At 43.3% G+C, this 22,111-nt stretch overlaps 1 protein-coding gene across 5 annotated transcripts in view; it reads left to right on the top strand.

The window, feature by feature from the left end:
• The window catches only part of LOC141234485 (integrin alpha-E-like), a 356,506-nt gene that overhangs the window by 260,386 nt on the left and 74,009 nt on the right, over positions 1-22,111 (top strand). For all 5 annotated transcript variants that reach the window (XM_073668020.1, XM_073668018.1, XM_073668016.1 and 2 more), the window contains exons 19-25: positions 20-146; positions 503-616; positions 1,684-1,779; positions 15,216-15,331; positions 15,446-15,600; positions 20,755-20,908; positions 21,856-22,003. In XM_073668020.1, the coding sequence (XP_073524121.1) occupies positions 20-146; positions 503-616; positions 1,684-1,779; positions 15,216-15,331; positions 15,446-15,600; positions 20,755-20,908; positions 21,856-22,003 (910 nt within the window). The remainder of the gene's footprint in view (positions 1-19; positions 147-502; positions 617-1,683; positions 1,780-15,215; positions 15,332-15,445; positions 15,601-20,754; positions 20,909-21,855; positions 22,004-22,111) is intronic.

Raw genomic sequence — 22,111 nt, forward strand, 5'->3', positions numbered from 1 at the left:
TCCCTATTCTTCCTTACAGATTTGCCAGCAGATCAGAGGGAGGACACAAAAAACCACAACAGGAGAACTCAATGGAGTTTGCTCACTGCGCACCGATGAAAATGGGACTTTTAAGGAGTGGGTTTATCCTGACCTTGCAACAACTGGTATGTATGGTTTATTTTATATGAAGAAGTTTTATCGGACAGATTTTTATATTTAAAAACAAAAGGCTATAATCTGAGTTCTCAGTTGTCTTTTGAGCAATTTGTGGATGTCTCACCACCCAGAAACCCTCTTCTGATTGACAATTGCAGAGTGGGGGAGATATATGGACCAATGGATGAGCATGCACTTGGATTGTACTTTACAAGTCTATGGCAGATATGGTTCTTACAATCCAGTGATGATCCTGCAGTGGATATGTTCTAAATGTTATAAAAGGAAATTTAGGTCTTATATTTGGCTCAAATGTAGTTATATTGTAGATTGGATTGTTTATAGAACATTATATTTCATGCAGTGTTTGACTTTTTGGAGGAGAAGAAGAAGAACAGGAATAAAAACAACAACAACAGCAACAACAACAACAGCAATAACAACAACAATGCTATAGATGGACCATTACTCAATCAAGGTGAATGATTTTTGAGATAAAAATCGTAATATTAAAACATAAGTAAAATTAGTTACAAATAACATATTGATATATGTATTCATTGTGAAACTTTACATTAGTCATCATGAGTTAGTATGTGTATTCCAGTTGAGAGCTACCGTTCTGCTGGTTGTTCAATGCAATTTCAAACTGGTGACCACAGTAGAGATGAAAAAATGTTCCTTCCTTGGTTAAATTCAGTTTGCCAACATTATTTAAGCTCTAAAAATACCCTTTGAAAAAGGGTTATTTATATGTTAATGGCAGCATGCCTGTGACATTCCAGGTGGTACTGCTGGTGTTCTAGTTTGATAAAGTGATCTCTGGCTGTACAGTTGCGCCTGGTGGTTATGAGTTGATATCTAATATTTAATAGGGTTTAGGGGTTTACACCTATATTTCTGTTGCATCAGTTTTGGATAGGATTATAAATGAGATAGATAGGGGAAGAAAAAGGCTGATAATATTTTAAACTTAATGCTATTAAAAGTTTTTGAATGAAAATCATCTTAGTCCTGAACTAAACCCTTAAACAAGGACCTTTCATCAGTTTGAACATATTAAACTAGCCATATCATGGAATGGTGGCTGCATTTCATAGTGGCTAATCATTTCACCTCTCTGTTGCAGAGATATTAGCTTGTTAAATTTAGATTATAATTTATGTTAAGTCCAAGGGGGCATTACCAGAGTTTCTTTTCTGGGGGCGTGTACTTCTTCTCTTGTATGAGGTTGACCAATCATATAGCAACATAGTGGGGAAAAAAGAACATGCCCCCACAAAAGCTTAGATCACTTTGTCAGTGTGAGACATGTAAAAACAGACAACCCTGCTCTCTCTCCTCACTGATCTCACTGGAGAGCTGTGTGTGATTACAAAGTGCTGTTAAATTGTATTTTCGACGTGCACAGAGGTATAATAAAATTGTTTCTATGGAGTCTTATTGGACTTTCATATACCTCCAATTTCAGATTGACATTATACAAAGTGACTTCTCATAAAAATTCACACTAACAAGTCTTATTGCTCTTTATTTTTGGTTTAGATTTAACAGATGGTTTACAGGAATCAAAGAAAGGCGAGAAACTTGAAACAAACACTAATAACAATAATAACGCTTATGACATTGATGAAGAAGGTGGTAGGTATTTTGATCAATGACCTGTTTATTAACTATCATGACATTTTTTCATTTTATTTGCTTATGCGGTAACTGAATAATTACATACAATTTTCCAAAATGTAAACTCAGTAATAATGTTGAGCCACCCCCGTAGTGTTCGAGTTCGGTTCGGTTCGTCGAACACCCGTGTGTTCGCCGAACTGTTCGTCGAACTGTTCGTCGAACACCTTCGAACACCGTTAAAACCAATGGCAGGCAAACAAAAACACATAGAAACACATAGAAAACACCTTCAAAGGTGTCCAAAAGCTGACAAACTGCTCAGAAGACACAACTAACACATGGAAAAGTGACAAGTACATATAGTCATGCGAAAAGAAAAGAGGTGGAGGAGTAAAAGGAGGGGGAGACACAGATATAGGCATGTCATGCCCTTCTAAAATCCAAAAAGTGAGAAGCCGAGACGGCCAGTCCGCTCCTGCCCGTGCCACCTCCGTGTCGCCGGGTTTGTGCCAGAGCCGCGGTGAACCCTGACGGCCAGCCCCCCTCTCCCAATACTGGTGCCTGTCCGCTGGTGGGTCGAGAGAGCCCCCCTGTGGTGGAGGCAGCTCTAAGCTTTTTAATTTAAATTGTCCCTCTAATTTGAATGAATACACTTTAAATCCATTTACAAGGATCTATTGGAGGGCAAGTCTCATGCCAGCAGCCGCGTAATTCCAGCTCCAGTAGCGTCCACTAAAGCTGCTGCAGTTAAAAAGCTTTTATAAGGATCGAGCTCGGCTGTCCACCGCAAGGCATCCTAGTGCCAGTCCCAGCCCCTATGCCTTGGGGTGCCTCCTGATGCTCTTCACTAAGTATCCCGTGGTCCCGAAGCATTTCCTTTGAAAAAATTAAGTGTCCAAACTACAGGTGGTGTAGCTTGCTTAACAGCCGGGATAATCCGCTGACTAGCAGACACTGCTACTAGGCACAAAGTATTTCCTGGGCTAGATGCAGTTAAAAATTTGTAAGTAGATACTCTCGTTGGATGCTGAGAAAGCATTCCATAGAGTCTCCTGGCACGCCATATATGATTCTCTTAAAAAGCTTGGGGTAGGGGTCTAGGGGACCCTTTTATAGCCAAAATCACGGCCCTGTATCACAATATGTCACCTAGGCTGAAGATAAATGGAACTGTAGCACCGAGGGCTCGGTTGCTACAGACGTATTGCACCTCACCCAGAGGTGTGATATCTCACTCTCAGATAAGGATGGAGTGTGGATCAGGACCCGACACCTGCATGCATTACACCACATTGCCGTGGGGCAGGGCGACCAATATGCCCCTGAGATGGGCACGACAGTCCCTGTCCCTGGCTGGAGTGGGGGGAGGGAACACTGAGGAAGGGGAACCCTGCAGTGCAGGAGCAGGGAGGAAGCAGTTCCTGGGTGCATTGAGAAGGGAGTATAAAAGGTGGGCACCATCTTAGTTCAGTGCAGAGAAGTCTGAGCAGAAGTGGCAGGGAGCAGGGGCTCTGCATGAGCTCTGCTCCGGAGGCGGGCCTAGTAACAGAGGCCCAGGCCTGCAAGAGGGAGAAGGAAGGAAGAGGAGCGGAGAAGGCTCCAGGAACGAGGAATGAAGGGATCCCAGGGGTGCGGACGGGCGAGTCGCCACCGCACGCCCGAATCCACCTGCGTGGAGGGGTCAGGCCAAAGGGGGAGACCGGTCCCCGAACTAGTGGAGGCAGGAAACGACCCTCAGCTAGAAACCGGAGGCTCTGACATTTTATGTGGCGCAGCCCCTTGCTCCACCCGCTAGGAAGGCACCACATAGGGTCAGGGAAACTGGCGCCAAGTTTACCAAGAGGAGGCCCGAGGCAGCCGGACAGAAGTGTTGGTAAGAAAGGCCAGACAAAGGACACACAAAGGGGGTCCTGTGAAGCGCTCCAAAGTTATCTGGGAGTTGTCTGAGCCCCTCACCTGGTGAGCACAGTACGACGTGGGCAGCCGTTACCTGCAGACGTGGTCTGGATAATAAGAACTGTGAGTAAAGGCCCTGAACTGCATCACTGACTCCGTGTCGTTACTGCTGCTGCCCTGCACCATCACCCCCATCCTCCGCATACACTGCCCTGAGGCTATACTCCTCCCGTGGGGAGTTATGCTACGCTCTGCTGCACCCACAACACCAGCCTTAGCGGTCTGCCCTGTAGCGGCGGTTCACTCTGACCGCAATCCACGGGTGGCGTAGTCGGACATTTAAACATCAAAACCACATAAATAGTTCCGCCACTGGTTTGACCGCCCTGAGCCACGGAACCGGATCGCCGCCACGAAGACTACAACCACCAGCATCCACCAAAAAGGGTCCGGCTCCGGGTGTCACAAGGCCCAGGGGGTGCGTCAGAACATTTTCTTCACCTTTCACAATCACCAATGGGACAAGGCAGGGATGTCCTCTGTCCCCTCTCTTATACATCCTAGTGACGGAGCACCTGCTCTCATCAATTCGCCATAACCCCAATATTAGGTGGATTGAGGTGGGAGGCACCGAGTACAAGTGCTCTCTATTTGCTGATGATGTCCTAGTATATATCACTCAATCACATATATCCATCCCTGCTGTTATGGCTGAAATAGATCACTTTGTTACATGGTAAAATTTTAAAATCAATGCAGCGAAGTCTGAGGCCCTCGATGTCTCCCTCCCTAAATCCATATAGGATTCCATCCAGTCCAACTTTCCCTTTGCCTGGCCCTCACAGGGTATCAAATACTTAGGAATTCCTATTCATAGAGACCTCTCCCATCTATGTTATCTTAATTTTGGGCCCTTTATTGAACAATTCCATACAGACCATGGTTGGCAAGTTGGAACTGTGAGATTCACTACGTGCACCACTGGTATTTTGTGGAAAAGCACATGTAAGATTCTGCAACAGTCTCTGCTGATACTCCTGCATGCGTGCATCCCTTTCTATGACAAGAATAATTTCTGCAAATTTACTTTTGTACCAGGGATCTAACAGTGTGGCAACCCAGTAGTCAGGATTATTTCTAATTCTCACAATTCGAGGGTCATGTTGCAGGTAGTGCAGCAAGAAGGCACTCATGTGTGTTGCGCATCCAGGAGCACCAAGTCCCTGTTGTGTTGGTGGCGAGGTAACAATCATGCTTCCTTCCTCTGTCCTCTCCCCCCAACCTCGCACAACAGAAATGTGATCAAGGTCTCCCTCATCTGATGAGTCTTCCATCAGTTCGTCCTCCACTTCTTCCTGGGCTCCTGCACCTTCCTCACTAGTTTGGCTGCTACCATGCGCCCTGGTAAAATCATCTCCCCCACCCTCACATGCCTGCCGCCCTGGTGCTGCCGACCGTCTGGACCTTGCAGATGTTAGCCCTTCCGCATACAACTCCTCCTCCTCTACTTCCTCCACCTCCTCTTGTGCCACCACCTGACTCCGAATTCTGTTTAACATGTGCTCCAGCATGTAAATCACCGGAATAGTCATGCTGATAATGGCATCGTCAGCACTAAACATCTTCGTCGCCATTTCAAAACTGTGCAGAAGGGTGCATAGGTCCCTGATCTGAGACCACTCCTCCAGCGTGATTTGCCCCACCTCTGAATCTCGTTGGCCCAGGCTATACGTCAGAACGTATTGCACCAGGGCTTGTCGGTGCTGCCACAGTCGCTGCAACATGTGCAGAGTTGAATTCCACCGGGTAGGCACATCGCATTTTAGCCGGTGAAGTGGCAGGCCCAACGACTTCTGTAGAGATGTAAGTCGCTGAGCTGCGGGATGCGAACGGCGGAAGTGAGCACACAGCGACCGTGCCCTCTGCAGAAGGCCATCTAGTCTGGGATAGTGGGCTAAAAATTGCTGGACAACCAGGTTCAACACGTGAGCCATACAAGGCACGTGTGTGACATTGCCCCGGCGAAGGGCCGCACCCAGGTTTGCAGCATTGTCGCACACGGCCTTCCCTGGTTTCAGGTCCAGTGGAGACAACCATTCATGAAATTGGTTCTCCAGAGCTGACCACAACTCCTCAGCTGTGTGACTCACATTTCCCAGACATTTCAATGTAAAAACCGCCTGATGACGTTGAGCCCTACTGCCAGCATAGTAAGGAGGTGTGCAGGATCCCTTCTGCGCAGTTAGAAAGCTTGTGGCATGACCAGACAGGCTTTGGGTGCAGGTGGAAGACCGAGAGGAGGTTGAGGAGGCAGAAGCAGTGGAGGAAAAATGACATAAAGAGGATTGACGCACAACTCGTGGGGACGGCAAGACTTGGACAGCAGCCCCTTGTCCTGCTGTCACCATAGTTACCCAGTGCCCAGTCAGCGACATGTAACGCCCCTGTCCATGCCTACTCGTCCAAGTGTCTGTGGTGAAATGCACCCTGTCACACACAGAGTTTCTCAAAGAAGCGGTGATGTTGTGTGCGACATGCTGGTGGAGCGCAGGCACACCTTTCTTTGAGAAGTAGTGCCGACTGGGAATCTGGTACTGGGGCACTGCGACGGACATAAGGTCTCGAAAATCCTCTGTGTCCACCAGGCGGAAAGGCAGCATTTCTGTAGCCAAGAGCTTGCAGATGGTGAAATTCAACCTCTTAGCTTTCTCATGGCTAGGAGGAAATGGTCTTTTACTTGTCCACATCTGAGGGACCGAGGGCTGGCTATTGTGCTTAGACGGGGTTGATAAGGGTGTCCCCGGCAAACTGCCGGTCTGTGAGGAAGATGCAGGCGGACATGTTAGGTTGCCTTGATCCAAAGGTGGTGCTATCGATGTCGGACAGCGCTCAAGACCAGCTGGTGTTACCACCTCCAAAGAAAATGATGACCTGCCAATCACGCTGGCTGTTGCGGGTAAAGAGGTGGCAGGTCTGCGCCCCAAAACAGGTGTGACTGCTGTCCCCCCAGTCACAGAGGATGAAGAGGCCGCGGATGCACAAGATATGGCAGACGGTGGTTGGCCCGGCCGGCTAGACCGCATTGTAGCACACTGAGCTTCCCACTGCAACTTATGCTTCATGTCCATGTGCCGGTTCATGCATGAAGTACTCAAACTATGTATTTTTTGGCCTCTACTTAGCTTTTGCTGACAAATGTTACAGATAACACGAGTTGGGTCATCTTTATCGATCTGAAAAAATGCCCAGGCTATGCAAGGCTTAGCACCCATGCGACCTGAAGAGCCACCACGACTTGTGGTGAGAGGCAGAGTTGTGTTTGAGGATGCAGTTGTTGACGTGCTTCCAGTACTACGTCTCTGTCCAGGAAGGCGCAACCTGACCTCGTCGTCACTAGCATCTTCCTCCACCTCCTCTGCTGACCTCATCTCTTGGCTGACTGTGGGTTGACAGTAAGTGGGATCTCCGACCTCATCATCATCACCCTGTGCGTTATCACACCCGTCGTCCTCAGAGCCAACCTGTTCCTGCCCTGACAAAAAACTAAAGTTGTCGCTCCAATCAGGTATTTGAGTCTTATCATCGTCTTCCTCATTGTCTCCACCAACAGGAGTTACAGTTTGGGAATGAGGGTCTACATTATGGTCAGAACCTTCTGCGTCTGGTCCTGGATCCGACTCATAAAGATTCTGGGCATCAGTGCAGATCATTTCCTCGTCTGGATTCACAGAAGCGCTGGAGTCGACCTCTGATTCCCAGGCTATAGTATGAGTAAACAGCTCTGCAGACTCAACCATCTGTTCTACCTCATACTCAGACGGGCAGCTGGAGATTTGGGAGCTGTGAGGAAGCAAGTGCGATTTGGGTGACACCTTTGAGGACTGGAGTATTTGTGATGTTGAAGTTGATGTGGAGGAGAGCCCACTTAAAGGAGCACTTGATATCCGTTGAAGCACCTGCTGTTTTTGTGCCTCATCTGGAATTTGTAGCGATTGGCGTGGCCGTAAGAAAGGGATCTTATCACATTGTCCGCTAAAAGAAGTAGACATTTTAGTTTGGCTGGAAGATGGTCTTTCTTCTGCACCTACCCCACGGACACAACCTTTTTTCCCCTTCCCAACACGCCTATTCCCCTTTCCACCAGCAGCAGGCCTTTTTCCACTCATTTTGGTGGTTAACTAATTCACAACTCTGGAGTTGTTTGCACAAAAAAACAATGGATGGTAACCGAGCAGAGCTGAGTGGCCAAACTGTGGTATTAGGCCAAAACTATTGGCTGGGTTAGATGCAGAAAAAAATTATTTTTAATTTGCAACCTGATGGAGGTCAGTATAGATGGACTAATAGACCAAGTCCCACACACCGCTAGAAGCCCAAATATTTTTTCAGAGCTAGATGCAGAAAATTTTTTTATTCAATTTGCAACCTGATGGAGGTCAGTATAGATGGACTAATAGACCAAGTCCCACACACTGCTAGAAGCCCAAATATTTTTTCAGAGCTAGATGCAGAAAAAAATTATTTTTAATTTGCATCCTGATGGAGGTCAGTATAGATGGACTAATAGACCAAGTCCCACACACCGCTAGAAGCCCAAATATTTTTTCAGAGCTAGATGCAGAAAAAAATTATTTTTAATTTGCAACCTGATGGAGGTCAGTATAGATGGACTAATAGACCAAGTCCCACACACCGCTAGAAGCCCAAATATTTTTTCAGAGCTAGATGCAGAAAAAAATTATATTCAATTTGCAACCTGCTGGAGGTCAGTATAGAAGGACTAATAGAACAAGTCCCACACACTGCTAGAAGCCCAAATATTTTTTCAGAGCTAAATGAAGAAAAAAATTATTTTTAATTTGCAACCTGATGGAGGTCAGTATAGATGGACTAATAGACCAAGTCCCACACACTGCTAGAAGCCCAAATATTTTTTCAGAGCTAGATGCAGAAAAAAATTATTTTTAATTTGCAACCTGATGGAGGTCAGTATAGATGGACTAATAGACCAAGTCCCACACACCGCTAGAAGCCCAAATATTTTTTCAGAGCTAGATGCAGAAAAAAATTATTTTTAATTTGCAACCTGATGGAGGTCAGTATAGATGGACTAATAGACCAAGTCCCACACACCGCTAGAAGCCCAAATATTTTTTCAGAGCTAGATGCAGAAAAAAATTATATTCAATTTGCAACCTGCTGGAGGTCAGTATAGAAGGACTAATAGAACAAGTCCCACACACTGCTAGAAGCCCAAATATTTTTTCAGAGCTAAATGAAGAAAAAAATTATTTTTAATTTGCAACCTGATGGAGGTCAGTATAGATGGACTAATAGACCAAGTCCCACACACTGCTAGAAGCCCAAATATTTTTTCAGAGCTAGATGCAGAAAAAAATTATTTTTAATTTGCAACCTGATGGAGGTCAGTATAGATGGACTAATAGACCAAGTCCCACACACCGCTAGAAGCCCAAATATTTTTTCAGAGCTAGATGCAGAAATTTTTTTTATTCAATTTGCAACCTGATGGAGGTCAGTATAGATGGACTAATAGACCAAGTCCCACACACTGCTAGAAGCCCAAATATTTTTTCAGAGCTAGATGCAGAAAAAAATTATTTTTAATTTGCAACCTGATGGAGGTCAGTATAGATGGACTAATAGACCAAGTCCCACACACTGCTAGAAGCCCAAATATTTTTTCAGAGCTAGATGCAGAAAAAAATTATTTTTAATTTGCAACCTGATGGAGGTCAGTATAGATGGACTAATAGAACAAGTCCCACACGCTGCTAGAAGCCCAAATATTTTTTCAGAGATAAATGAAGAAAAAAATTATTTTTAATTTGCAACCTGATGGAGGTCAGTATAGATGGACTAATAGACCAAGTCCCACACACTGCTAGAAGCCCAAATATTTTTTCAGAGCTAGATGCAGAAAAAAATTATTTTTAATTTGCAACCTGATGGAGGTCAGTATAGATGGACTAATAGACCAAGTCCCACACACCGCTAGAAGCCCAAATATTTTTTCAGAGCTAGATGCAGAAAAAAATTATATTCAATTTGCAACCTGCTGGAGGTCAGTATAGAAGGACTAATAGAACAAGTCCCACACACTGCTAGAAGCCCAAATATTTTTTCAGAGCTAAATGAAGAAAAAAATTATTTTTAATTTGCAACCTGATGGAGGTCAGTATAGATGGACTAATAGACCAAGTCCCACACACTGCTAGAAGCCCAAATATTTTTTCCGAGCTAGATGCAGAAAAAAATTATATTCAGTTTGCAACCTGATGGAGGTCAGTATAGATGGACTAATAGAATGATGCTATGCCCAAAAGATTTTACTTCACTAGGTGCAGTAAAAAAATTGGTATTCTATACACAGGTGGTATATCTTGCAACACAGATAGGCTACTCCACTGACTAACACACTCTGCAATAGGCCAAAAAGGATTAGCTTTGCTAGATTCAGCCAAATGCTGTGAAAAAAACTTGCACAGCACTGGCACAGACCTGCCTGGCAAAAACTGATAGGAACTGATGTAACCTAGTCCTGAAAAGGACTCCAATTACAATTAGTCTTTACTCCCACAATCTATCTATTTAAGAGCACAGACCTGCCTGATAAAAGTCGTAGGAAATGCTGTAACCTAGTCCTTAAAAGGACTGCAATCACAACTATTCCCTACTCCCAAGCTATCTGTATATTTGTGCGAAAATTGGCTTGAAATTAACAAGGTATAGCGCACACAGCAACAGCGGTGCCGTCTAACACGCAGCTGCAGCAGTGAGAAAATGGTGGCGACGGGGAAAATGGCTTGGTCTTATAGGGCAAGGACATGTGACATACACTGCCAATCACACATGCCCTTGCTTGTGTGAAAAAAAGCACTTCGCTCCGTGTGTGCGCTGCTGATAGGCTGACAGATTGCACCTCCCCACTGCAAATGCGGGAAAGAGAAAAAAAAATGGAGATCTTCATTGTTCCTGCAGAGATCCATCCCCTGCCCCTCCCCCCGCCCCGCTGTACACTCAAACTGTGTATTAACATTAATTTTCATCATTACTGAGAAAAAATCCAGTTATGATTTTGGTGCACGAACAGTTATCGAACATAACCTCGAACAGCCGAATTTTTCTCAAATTGTTCGTGTTCGCCGACCGTCTCGAACACCGCCCAAAACAGCTCGAATTTGAGATTGGCGAACAGTTCGAGTAGAACAACGCTCATCTCTACTCAGTAACTAATAACTTGCTGCTTTTATAAAAATTCAAATGGCTGGATAACCCGTTTAATTATTCATTTAGTACTCAAAATATTCCATTTTCCAAAGATACCGCAATCCTTAAAGAGGTTTCCTCATAATTAATCTGAGGAGCTCAAAACTTCTCTGCCTCCCGTCTTACTGGCTGCATGAAGCGGCATTGTCCTGAAGACTGACAGTTTGGACAGTGGCATGGTCGTGCCACTGATCTGAACTGTACTCTCTTCCAGTAATCAGATAACTTATTCTCATTCACTATATTCCTCCATGTAAAATAATAACAGCTATACTCACATCTGGTTCTAGAGACATTCTCAAGAGCTCTACAACCAGTCAATGGTCACTTCACTCTTATCTCCTTCAGACAAAATTGACACACTGAAGAAGTGAGAACAGCTGCTGCTCTCTGACTGCTTCTTGATGTCAGCTATGGTGATTGAGAAGGAGTTGTCCGAGTAGTGGACATCCCTTTAAGCAGTTTGAGTAGTCATTTGCCGTTTGTGACAGCTTATATCCAAATTGCAAACTTACAGTCACATGCCAACTAGCTGCTCTTTCTATTTCTCTCAATGTTCAGTGAAAACTGACAGCCCCTGCTCATTTAGAGTAGCAGGAAGTGAAGCTGGTTAGCATGTGACTGTAATTATGAACATCGCATATGAGTAATCAGTCACATGATAACTGCTGGAATCTGCAAGCAGAGTGACAGTGAGTATGTTACAAGCTGTTAGTATTTGGCATGTTACAAATGTTATAATTAATTCTCCTAAAATAAATGCAGATGTAGTAACCCTTAACTTGTCATACAGCACAATACTTTATGAACATAGCCATGTATCAAGTAATCTGACAAGTTATGGATTGCTACATGTCTATAGGATCAGAACCAAAAACAGTACAGGAATACAGAAACAGAAGCACTATTGGTACAGAAATACAGCACCATAATCACTATCAGTTCAGGAATACATTATTAGAACCACCATCATTACAGAACTACAGCATCACAACCGTTATCTGTACAGGAATAGAGAACCAGAAGCATCTTTAGTACATAAATACATTACCAGAAGGACAACCAGTACAAGAATGCATCACTAGAACCATCATCATTAGTATAGAAATACATCTTCAGAAGCACAGTACAGAAATACATCACCAGAATTATCATCAGCTCAGAAATACAGCATCACAACCACCAACAGTACAGAAATACAGCATCACAACCATCATCAGTACAGGAATACATCTCCAGAACCACCAAGAGAAAATAAATACATCACCAGAACCATCATCAGTGCAGAAATAAGGCATCATAGTCACAAACAGTACATTAATGCATTACTAGAACTATCATCAGTACAGAAATACAGCATCACAACCACCATCAGTACAGGAATACATCACTAAATGCATAATGAATACATGTGTACATCATCAAGCTTAGTACAGTGATCAATTGTAATGTCAGGTCAGCCTCATATACAGTTGTATTGCATGAACCTACAATTCCCAGTGCATCCTTAACAATGGTAAGGTGATGCTGGGAGTTGTGGTTCCCAGGCATAATTATACTGTAGACCATAGAGCCGAGGTCCCCAACCTTTCTGACCTTGAGAGACACATTCAGATATGAAAGAGTGTCACGAGCCACATTCAGCTCTGAGAGAGGGTCACAAGCCACATCAAGCTCTTGCCCCACTCACAGGAGGGACACCCAGAGCCCCCTATTACTGGTATAATGACAGCCAAACCTTTTTCACTGAAATCACACCAAGGCAGTATGCCAAGCTCGAGGGTTTCCTATCTTAACCCCATTCAGATCTGCAGGGCTACACACAAAAGTCACCATCTAGAGATCTACTCTTAATAGCTGTTTGCTACACCTGGTGCTAATGCACCAAGCTGGCAGACAGCCAAAATCCACACAACACATGCCCGTGAGCCACATGTGGCTCTTGAGCTACAGGTTGGTGACAACTGCCATAAAGGAACCTCAGTACTAATAATACACAGGCAGTATTACAAATAAACATTTACATCCAGGCACCTTATAGTTGACATGTACTCTGATAAGTAGTCGTTTTCTTTCTTTTCCTCTCCATCTGGTCCAGAAGCCATGATGATTATTCACATCCGCAGCTTGTCACTGCAAGTTTCCATCTTCTCTGGTCTTCTGCTCCTCATCATGCCCTTAAAAACAACAGTGTCATTATAATGTTCCTGAATAACAATATCTGCTGTATGCTGTGCTCCCTCCAAACTGTCTTCTCCTTTCTATACTGGGCCTTCTATTCACACTGTATCCCCCTATTCTGCTCATTCTCTATAATGTGCCCACTCCTCACACTCCCCTCTTTTGCATACAGTCCCATACATACTGTGCCCTCATACTGTCCCCCCTGCTGTCCTCTCTTTGTACTGCCCCTTCACACTACCCAGTTTCTATACTGTGCCTCCTCCTTACACTTCCACCGTACTTTTCTCCTAGATACTGTTTCCTCACACTATTCCTTTCAATGCTGTCCCCTCACACTTTTCTTCCCTACTCTGTTCCCTCACACTTTTCTTCCCCCATACTGTCTCCTCACAAATTTCCCACCCCCCCAATACTGTCCCCTCATACTTCAGCCCATACTGATGATTGACACAATTCTGTCCCCTCACTCATTTCTCCCTCCTCCCACTCCATACTATCTCCTCACACATACAGGCTCCTCACACATTCTCCCCTTCCTATACTGAAACCTTACACATTCCCCCTCCCCATACTATCTCCTAACATATTCCCATCTCCACAAACAGTCTCCTCACACATCTCCCCTTACTGTCTCTTCACTCATCCACCCTCCCTATACTATCCCCTTACATATTCCATCCACCCATACTGTCTCCACACACAGTTCCATCCTCCATACTGTCTCCTCACACTTTTTTCCCTCCCCATATTTTCTTCGGCTCCTTGGGAGTGCTTACTTTGCAACTGAAGGCCACCTCTGCTTTGCAGGAATTAATTCAGCAGCATGATCACCTGACCTGATCACGCTGCTGGCAATGCCCTGACCCGTAAATGCCAGTGGTCAGGGCTGCAAGTGTACTCATGCCTGAAAGATGCGAGTACAATTGAGTGCAGGGAGACAGCATTTAATATTTTCTCGGTGCTGGCTGTCAGTTTGACAACCTGCTCGGAAAATGACCGAATTCCACTCCAGGGGTTGGCAAAATGCCGTCGCCTGGGAGAAACCTCAGACCGGCACATTAGGTGGCCTTACTATGTCCCCCTGCCAGCTTTTCCCAGGACAAATATCCTGCCTTTCTCTCCCCTAGATACACTACTGCTAATGCATAGAGTCAACAAGTTCCTTGCCTTGATAACTGGCCACTCTGGCTGGTAGCCTTGGCAATGAGCTGTACACTATAAATATAAAAATCCCTCCATTTTTAACAACCCTGTACATACAGATGAATGGAACTCATTTTTAATTTGCTGCTTGCTCATACCCTACTTAGTTCAGATATCATCAAGACATTGCCGAAACATAACTAGTGCATGGAGCAGGTGACAAATCTATAACTCCATGCCCCTATAAAGACCAATATAATAGTCAGTGAATCACTATTCCGTAAGATCATTGGCGGTCCATATTTATTGTATGTCCCCAACACAACTCAACTTTCTCAAAAAAAAAAGGCCATTGGACCCTAGAATGGAATGGAGGGGAGGAATTTATTTTTTCAAATAACGCAGATATAGTACAGCTGCTTAACTGGGATCTAGCTACAAAAAAACCCAACAAGCAGTTAACATTAGTAGAGGAAGAAGCGGCCAGCCACACAATCTTTGGCCACTGTAGAAGAAATGTATTTTCCATGATGTTCATTTGCTTGAATAGGCAATCATGTACTACATGACTGAGCCAAGTATGTCGGAGCAGAAGGCACTCAGTATTTGTGGCTCTGTACTTTGGCTACCAAAAGGGATCCAGAGTAACAGCCCCGTGTATGACATCCATACAATATAATTGAGGATGTGGACACTAGCTGATTTTAGGATTATCTCACCTTGACAATCCCTTCTTGAAACTAAGGCCATCCAGAAAACCCAGATTATCAGTGCTATTAACTTATTTCTTTGCTTTATTCTTTAAATGTGTTTATTTTTCTTTGTCTTTTACTGTTCAAACGAATAGAAACTTTTTCAAAATTCTTGTGTATTTATTATTATTGTGTATTTATTACAACACATCTAATGTAACCTCAATTCTTTTAAAACTGTGATAGGAACGGAGATTGCCATAGTACTAGATGGATCCGGAAGCATAAAGAGCGATGATTTCCAGAAAGCAAGGGATTTTATATCAAACCTGACCACTAAAATATGGGAAAATTGTTTTGAGGTTTGTAAGACCAAACATTTCTCACATGAAAAAGAACATCTAAAAGGAACAATATCACAATAAATCACATTTGATCATTTAGTTTTTACCTTTTCTTTGTTCTTTCATTGTCAGTGTGAGTTCGCTGTGGTGCAGTACGGTAATGTAACACAAACAGAATTTGACCTCCAGGACAGTCGTCAAGGCAGTCTCTCTATTCAAGAGAAAATTCAAAACATTACGCAAGTTGGGAGCGTTACTAAAACGGCATCTGCCCTTCTCCATGTTCTGTGAGTAAATATTCATATAACATTACAGATATATTCTTTCGGCACTGACTTTACTGATGCATTGATTGCCGACTCTGGCAAAAAGCAACATACCAGGGACATTACTGGCAAAAATTGTGATCAAGTGGTGTTTCTTTGAATCACTTTAAGCAGGATTAGCTGGATATTTAAATGTTCTCCTTTTCTGTAAATGTTTATGTATGGCTTGTGCCAATCCTCCAGGAACCCTCACCCAGAAACTACAATCATACGTTTCGCTACAAGGACCTCTGTCCACTTTTTCTCACTTATATTCTTGCTCTGATTCCCTCCTAGAAACTTACCATAGAACAAGTAAATATAAGAAGCTCTGTAAAGTATATTCACAAAAACTGTGATTCTTTCTCCACTTATGAGCCTTCTCTTCCTTTTCCACTACCTCCTGATCTCATCATTTACTCAAAAAAACAGCAAAAAAAAAAAAAATCAATGTTGGTGTCAAATTACAGCTGCCTATTAAAGTACATAGAAAGGGAGTTAGGATCACAGTGAGAAACAGTGAAAGAGGTTGCTGAAGTTTTCTAATAGGTGTTTTTTTCACCACACAGCTAGATTTAGAGTTACATTGCTCATTACTGCGATATACTGCTCATGCTGCTGCTTCTGAACATGTGCTATAGAAAGCCAAAAGAGCAGAAATGCTTCACATCTGTGTGTGCAGTGTTTGGGAAATATCAAAGTAGCTAGCCTTCACCCACTAGCTCAGGGTCAGCTGAAAATCTAAGACAGAGCCTGCAAAAGGGGATAATGAGGGAAAAAAAAGGCAGAATATATATAATATAATGATCTTTGACAGTATTATTCCTCGTACACATGCACAAAATGTTTGTCATCTCTAGGAAATCACGGTGGCGCAGTGGTTAGCACTGCAGCCTTGCAGCGCTGGGGTCCTGGACAGCTGCAAACGGTTTGTATGTTCTCCCCGTGTTTGCGTGGGTTTCCTCCGGGTTCTCCAGTTTCCTCCCACACTCCAAAGACAGTATGTAGGGAATATACACTTCTCAAAAAATAAAGGGAACACTCAAATAACACATCCTAGATCTGAATGAATGAAATATTCTCATTGAATACTTTGTTCTGTACAAAGTTGATTGTGCTGACAACCAAATCACACAAAAATCATCAATGGAAATCACATTTATTAACCAATGGAGGCCTGGATTTGGAGTCACCCCCAAAATTAAAGTGGAAAAACACACTACAGGCTGATTCAACTTTGATGTAATGTCCTTAAAACAAGTTAAAATGAGGCTCAGTATTGTGTGTGGCCTCCACGTGCCTGTATGACCTCCCTACAACGCCTGGGCATGCTCCTGATGAGGTTGCGGATGGTCTCCTGTGGGATCTCCTCCCAGACCTGGACTAAAGCATCCGCCAACTCCTGGACAGTCTGTGGTGCAACGTGACGTTGGTGGATGGAGCGAGACATGATGTCCCAGATGTGCTCAATCGGATTCAGGTCTGGGGAACGGGCGGGCCAGTCCATAGCTTCAATGCCTTCATCTTGCAGGAACTGCTGACACACTCCAGCCACATGAGGTCTGGCATTGTCCTGCATTAGGAGGAACCCAGGGCCAACTGCACCAGCATATGGTCGCACAAGGGGTCTGAGGATCTCATCTCGGTACCTAATGGCAATCAGACTACCTCTGGCGAGCACATGGAGGGCTGTGCGGCCCTCCAAAGAAATGCCACCCCACACCATTACTGAACCACTGCCAAACCGGTCATGCTGAAGGATGTTGCAGGCAGCAGATCGCTCTCCACGGCGTCTCCAGACTCTGTCACGTCTGTCACATGTGCTCAGTGTGAACCTGCTTTCATCTGTGAAGAGCACAGGGCGCCAGTGGCGACTTTGTCAATCCTGGTGTTCTGTGGCAAATGCCAAGCGTCCTGCACGGTGTTGGGCTGTGAGCACAATCCCCATCTCTGGACGTCGGACCCTCATACCACCCTCATGGAGTCGGTTTCTAACCGTTTGTGCAGACACATGCACATTTGTGGCCTGTTGGAGGTCATTTTGCAGGGCTCTGGCAGTGCTCCTCCTGTTCCTCTTTGCACAAAGGAGGAGGTAGCGGTCCTGCTGCTGGGTTGTTGCCCTCCTATGACCCCCTCCACGTCTCCTGGTGTACTGGTCTGTCTCCTGGTAGCGCCTCCAGGCTCTGGACACTATGCTGACAGACACAGCAAACCTTCTTGCCACAGCTCGCATTGATGTGCCATCCTGGATGAGCTGTACTACCTGAGCAACTTCTGTGGGTTGTAGAGTCTGTCTCATGCTACCACAAGTGTGAAAGCACAAGCAACATTGAAAAGTGAACAAAACATCAGCCAGAAAGCATTGGTACTGAGATGTGGTCTGTGGTCCCCACCTGCAGAACCACTCCTTTATTGAGGGTGTCTTGATAATTGCCAATAATTTCCATCTATTGTCTATTCCATTTGCACAACAGCATGTGAAATTGATTGTCAATCAGTGTTGCTTCCTAAGTGGACTGTTTGATTTCACAGAAGTTTGATTTACTTGGAGTGATATTCTGTTGTTTAAGTGTTCCCTTTAATTTTTTGAGCAGTGTAGATTGTGAGCCCCAATGGGGACAGTGCTGATATTGTCTGAATTGTAAACTCTGCGGAATATGTTGGCGCTATATAAATAAAAAGATTATTATTATCTCTGAGCAGGATACTATTTTTGGCAAATTAAAAAAAAACAAGAAAATAAAGGGAATCTGTAACACTGACTGCATAAATTAGAGCGGGGTTACTGAATTAGAAACATATATGTTTTATTCTGAGATCCTGCTGAATTTCATTAAAAAAATCATAATTGAAAGTGCATAATTGAAATATGTCTCCACCGGCTTGTCCCCGTTCGCTCAGATAGGTCTTCCCCAATAGACACTTAGAGAGAGATCTATCAGTGTGGTTGAATGTGTGAGGAGATGCTGGTGAGGACAAACCTCGGCAACTAGTCACCTCGTCCCCCGTCACACTTTCAACTATGTTTTTCTCTGAAACGTCGCAGGATTTCAGACTAGTGCAGGAAGTGGTCTCTGATTCATGATTGACATGGTTTGACCATCATGAATCACATTACAAGTTTCTTTAGATTGTATGAGGGGTGCTTAAATCATGTTTTATAGTATATATTTTTACAAATTTGGACTATTTTTTAATCATATCAGAATCTGTATTAAAAAAAATACATAAATCCTGCAATTTTCACTTGGGCCAGAACTCACAATTCTTGTTTTTTTTTTATAGAAGTCTCTTTATCATCCCCTACAGGATTTCAATGACAGGTAACAGCGTTATACACACCCGATAACACAGGATCCCACCAATCACAATATGTGATGTCACAGCTTACCTGCTCCCTCTCCCTTCACTATGACCTTTGCACACTCTCATAAATACATAAGATACGGTCTGATTCAGTCTATTGCTGTTGATGTACATGTGGATTTCCTGAAAGAACAGGAAGTGTGAGTTGAGAATTGCACCAGTGGACAGTGTGAAAATTGCAAGTTTTTCTACACTTTTTGTAAATACAGATCATAATATGAAAAATAAGAAAGAAACCATTAGCAAACATTTTTAAAAAGACTTTTCATCTAAATCCTTTATTTAAACAGTAGTTCATTTCTGATGACACATTCATCATAAAGGCTAGTAACAAAGGGCCAGAAGTATTCTTGCTGGGGTAAAATTCTGGCCTTTGCTAGGAGATTGGCATCTCATTAGATGCTTTTGTTATACTTCTACCTAATTTTGGAAATGGTAAGATCTTGTTATTGCTACCTAGGACATCTGGTAAAACTGAAGACTAATTATTTTTTTGCACATAGTCAAATACACAAAGGGTTGTCTTGGTAGTGTTTCTTGTGCATTGCTATGCAGGGTTACAAGCTGTCAACCTTGTCTGTTCATGACCCTTCCCTTATGAATAAAATATTTTTTATGAAATGTATTTTTCTGTAAATGTGTTATAGTCCATTCTACCCAACAGTAAAATCTGGATAACCAGTTACCTTTTCCCAGAGTTCCTCCAAGGAATATAATATTGCAGCATAAATACTTGACACAGGGTAATTCATTTTTCCAAAGGGGCCACATGGCAAATGGGACTTTTTAAAGAGCCAAACTTAATTCTACTCATCATTGGTTTAATTACTTTGTAAAATTCAGAAAATTGTATTAGCTTGATTAGCAGCTACTAATAAGAATACATCAGCTTTAAAATATCTGTTAGCAGATCATTAAAGGGATTTTCCGATTTTGGAAAAATCCCTGCACCCTGGGGAAGTTTGTTTACAAACAAACAAACAAACAGTGCTTTTCTCACACTCCCTGGATCCAGCTCTGAGTCTCCCCCTCATGCTCCCGCTGTCTGTTATTGTCTGCAGTGCTGATGTCAGTTTGACAGCTCTGCAGCCAATCAGTGAGCTCAGCGACTCTGCCTGGGCAGGCATCATAAGTCTCTTAAAGGCGTGGAGCTCACTGATTGGCTGCAGTGCTGTCAACATAGCAGAGCCGCCGTTGAGACTCAGCACTGGACCCATCATCCCCTTCTTTTCTTTTAATAAGCTGGCCCGGCGCGATGTCATGTGTGTATCACATTACCCAGGTTGGCGCAACGTCAGCATTGCAATCAAAAGAAGACCAATGGTTGACAACAGATAAGCGCCAATTCACAGGGCTCCCGGCCAGCATCGCAGAATACTGACCTGTCCGCTGGACCGGGGTCCTGTGAATCGATTATTCCATCTGTAAGCTAGACAAAGTAGTCCCTGCTTCTTCTCACAACTGTTGTCTTGAACGCTTCTGCCAAAATTTGATTTGCTGTCTTCCTCGGCAGCACCCGCTTTCACCAATAGTAAGAAGGTGCTGTCAGAGGAGGGGGCTACAATTGAATTTAAGATTCTGAGAAAAATCAGAATTGTTGATATGCTCAATGGAGAGTTAATTGAGTTAAATCGCCCAGCCCTACCGCTGCATACTGCTTATTACATTCAATTTCCGGTCTTTTGGCTGCCCCAATTGGCTGACCAATTTTCCCAGGTCTGACACAAAGTTTTGCAGTATAATTATTGGTAAATTATTTTTATATTACAGAGACAATATATTCAATGAAAGTCGTGGGTCTAGAGAAAGTGCCAATAAAATTATCTTGGTAATAACTGATGGAGATATATTTATGGATCCGGTGAATCTCATAACTGTCATAAATTCTCCAAAGATGAAGACCATTGAAAGATTTTCCATTGGGGTTAGTTCACACTGTAAATAATTTTCTTTAGTTTTACTTACTTATTAGAAGTCAGATCTAACTTTTGTATTTTGATTTCCATGTCACTATTAATATTAAAGGGAATATGTCACCAGATTTTTTCTATGTTATCTGAGAGCAGCATGATGTAGGGGCAGAAACCCTGATTCCAGCTATTTGTCACTAGCTGGTCTGCATGCTGTAATTTTGATACAATCACTGTTCTCTCTGCCGCTAATCTAGCAGTGCTCAAAATGCTGAGACATGTATAACCCCACCCACATCACCGATTGGCAGCTTTCTGTGTACACTGTACATTGACGGAAAGCTGCTAATCAGTGCTGGGGGCAGAGTTATATGTAGCAGTTGACTAGGAGGCACAAGACACCTAGTCCTATAGTGATAATCTCCTGCTGATAAAACATTAATTTTATTGAAAGAGCAACACACATCCTAGTAAGTGACACATCACTGGAATCAGGCTCTTATCCCCTATATCATGCTGATCTTAAACTACAAGGTAAAACCTGCTGACAGGTTCCTTATAACGACTAATCCTGAAATTTTGACGTTTCTTCCCTTGTCATTGAGCCTTAGAAAAGTGTGATACTTTCTGTTCACTTTTCAGCAGTCATCACAATATCACTGTAGGCGCCATTACAATAGTAGGTAACTCTCACATAAAGATCCTGGACCAATATGGTGCTTTAAAATAAAGAATAATAATGATTAATGCAGGATCATATAATTCTCAATAGGTGAGAAGACAACTCCATCGCTCCGTCCACAATGATCCGTCCTACAACACTCTCCCATGGGAATCAATAAGTCAATGAGACACCAGTTTCCTATAGTGCATTTTTGGCTCTCACTTTTAAAATTGATCAAATAAAATATTGAAATGCAGAATAAGAACATTAAATATTCTATGGTGTTGCTTACTACAGGTTGGGGATGCATTTAACAAAACTAATGCCTATAATGAGCTGAAACTTATCGCTACTGAAGAAAAGGACCACGTCATAAGAGTAGAAGACTACTCCAAACTGGATGGGCTAATTTCCTCCCTGCAGCAGAAGATGGCGAGAGTTGAAGGTAAAGTAAAAAATGTCAAAACTACCTTAGTTAAAAGAATAGTGTCTTCTAGAGAAGAGAGCCGTGCGGGATGCCTCTGTGACTCTGTAGACAGCTTTAAAATGGGCT

Source organism: Phyllobates terribilis, unplaced genomic scaffold, assembly GCF_046119375.1.
Source record: "Phyllobates terribilis strain yellow unplaced genomic scaffold, ASM4611937v1 Scaffold_2__4_contigs__length_985480577, whole genome shotgun sequence".
In the NCBI taxonomy this organism is placed as follows: domain Eukaryota; kingdom Metazoa; phylum Chordata; class Amphibia; order Anura; family Dendrobatidae; genus Phyllobates; species Phyllobates terribilis.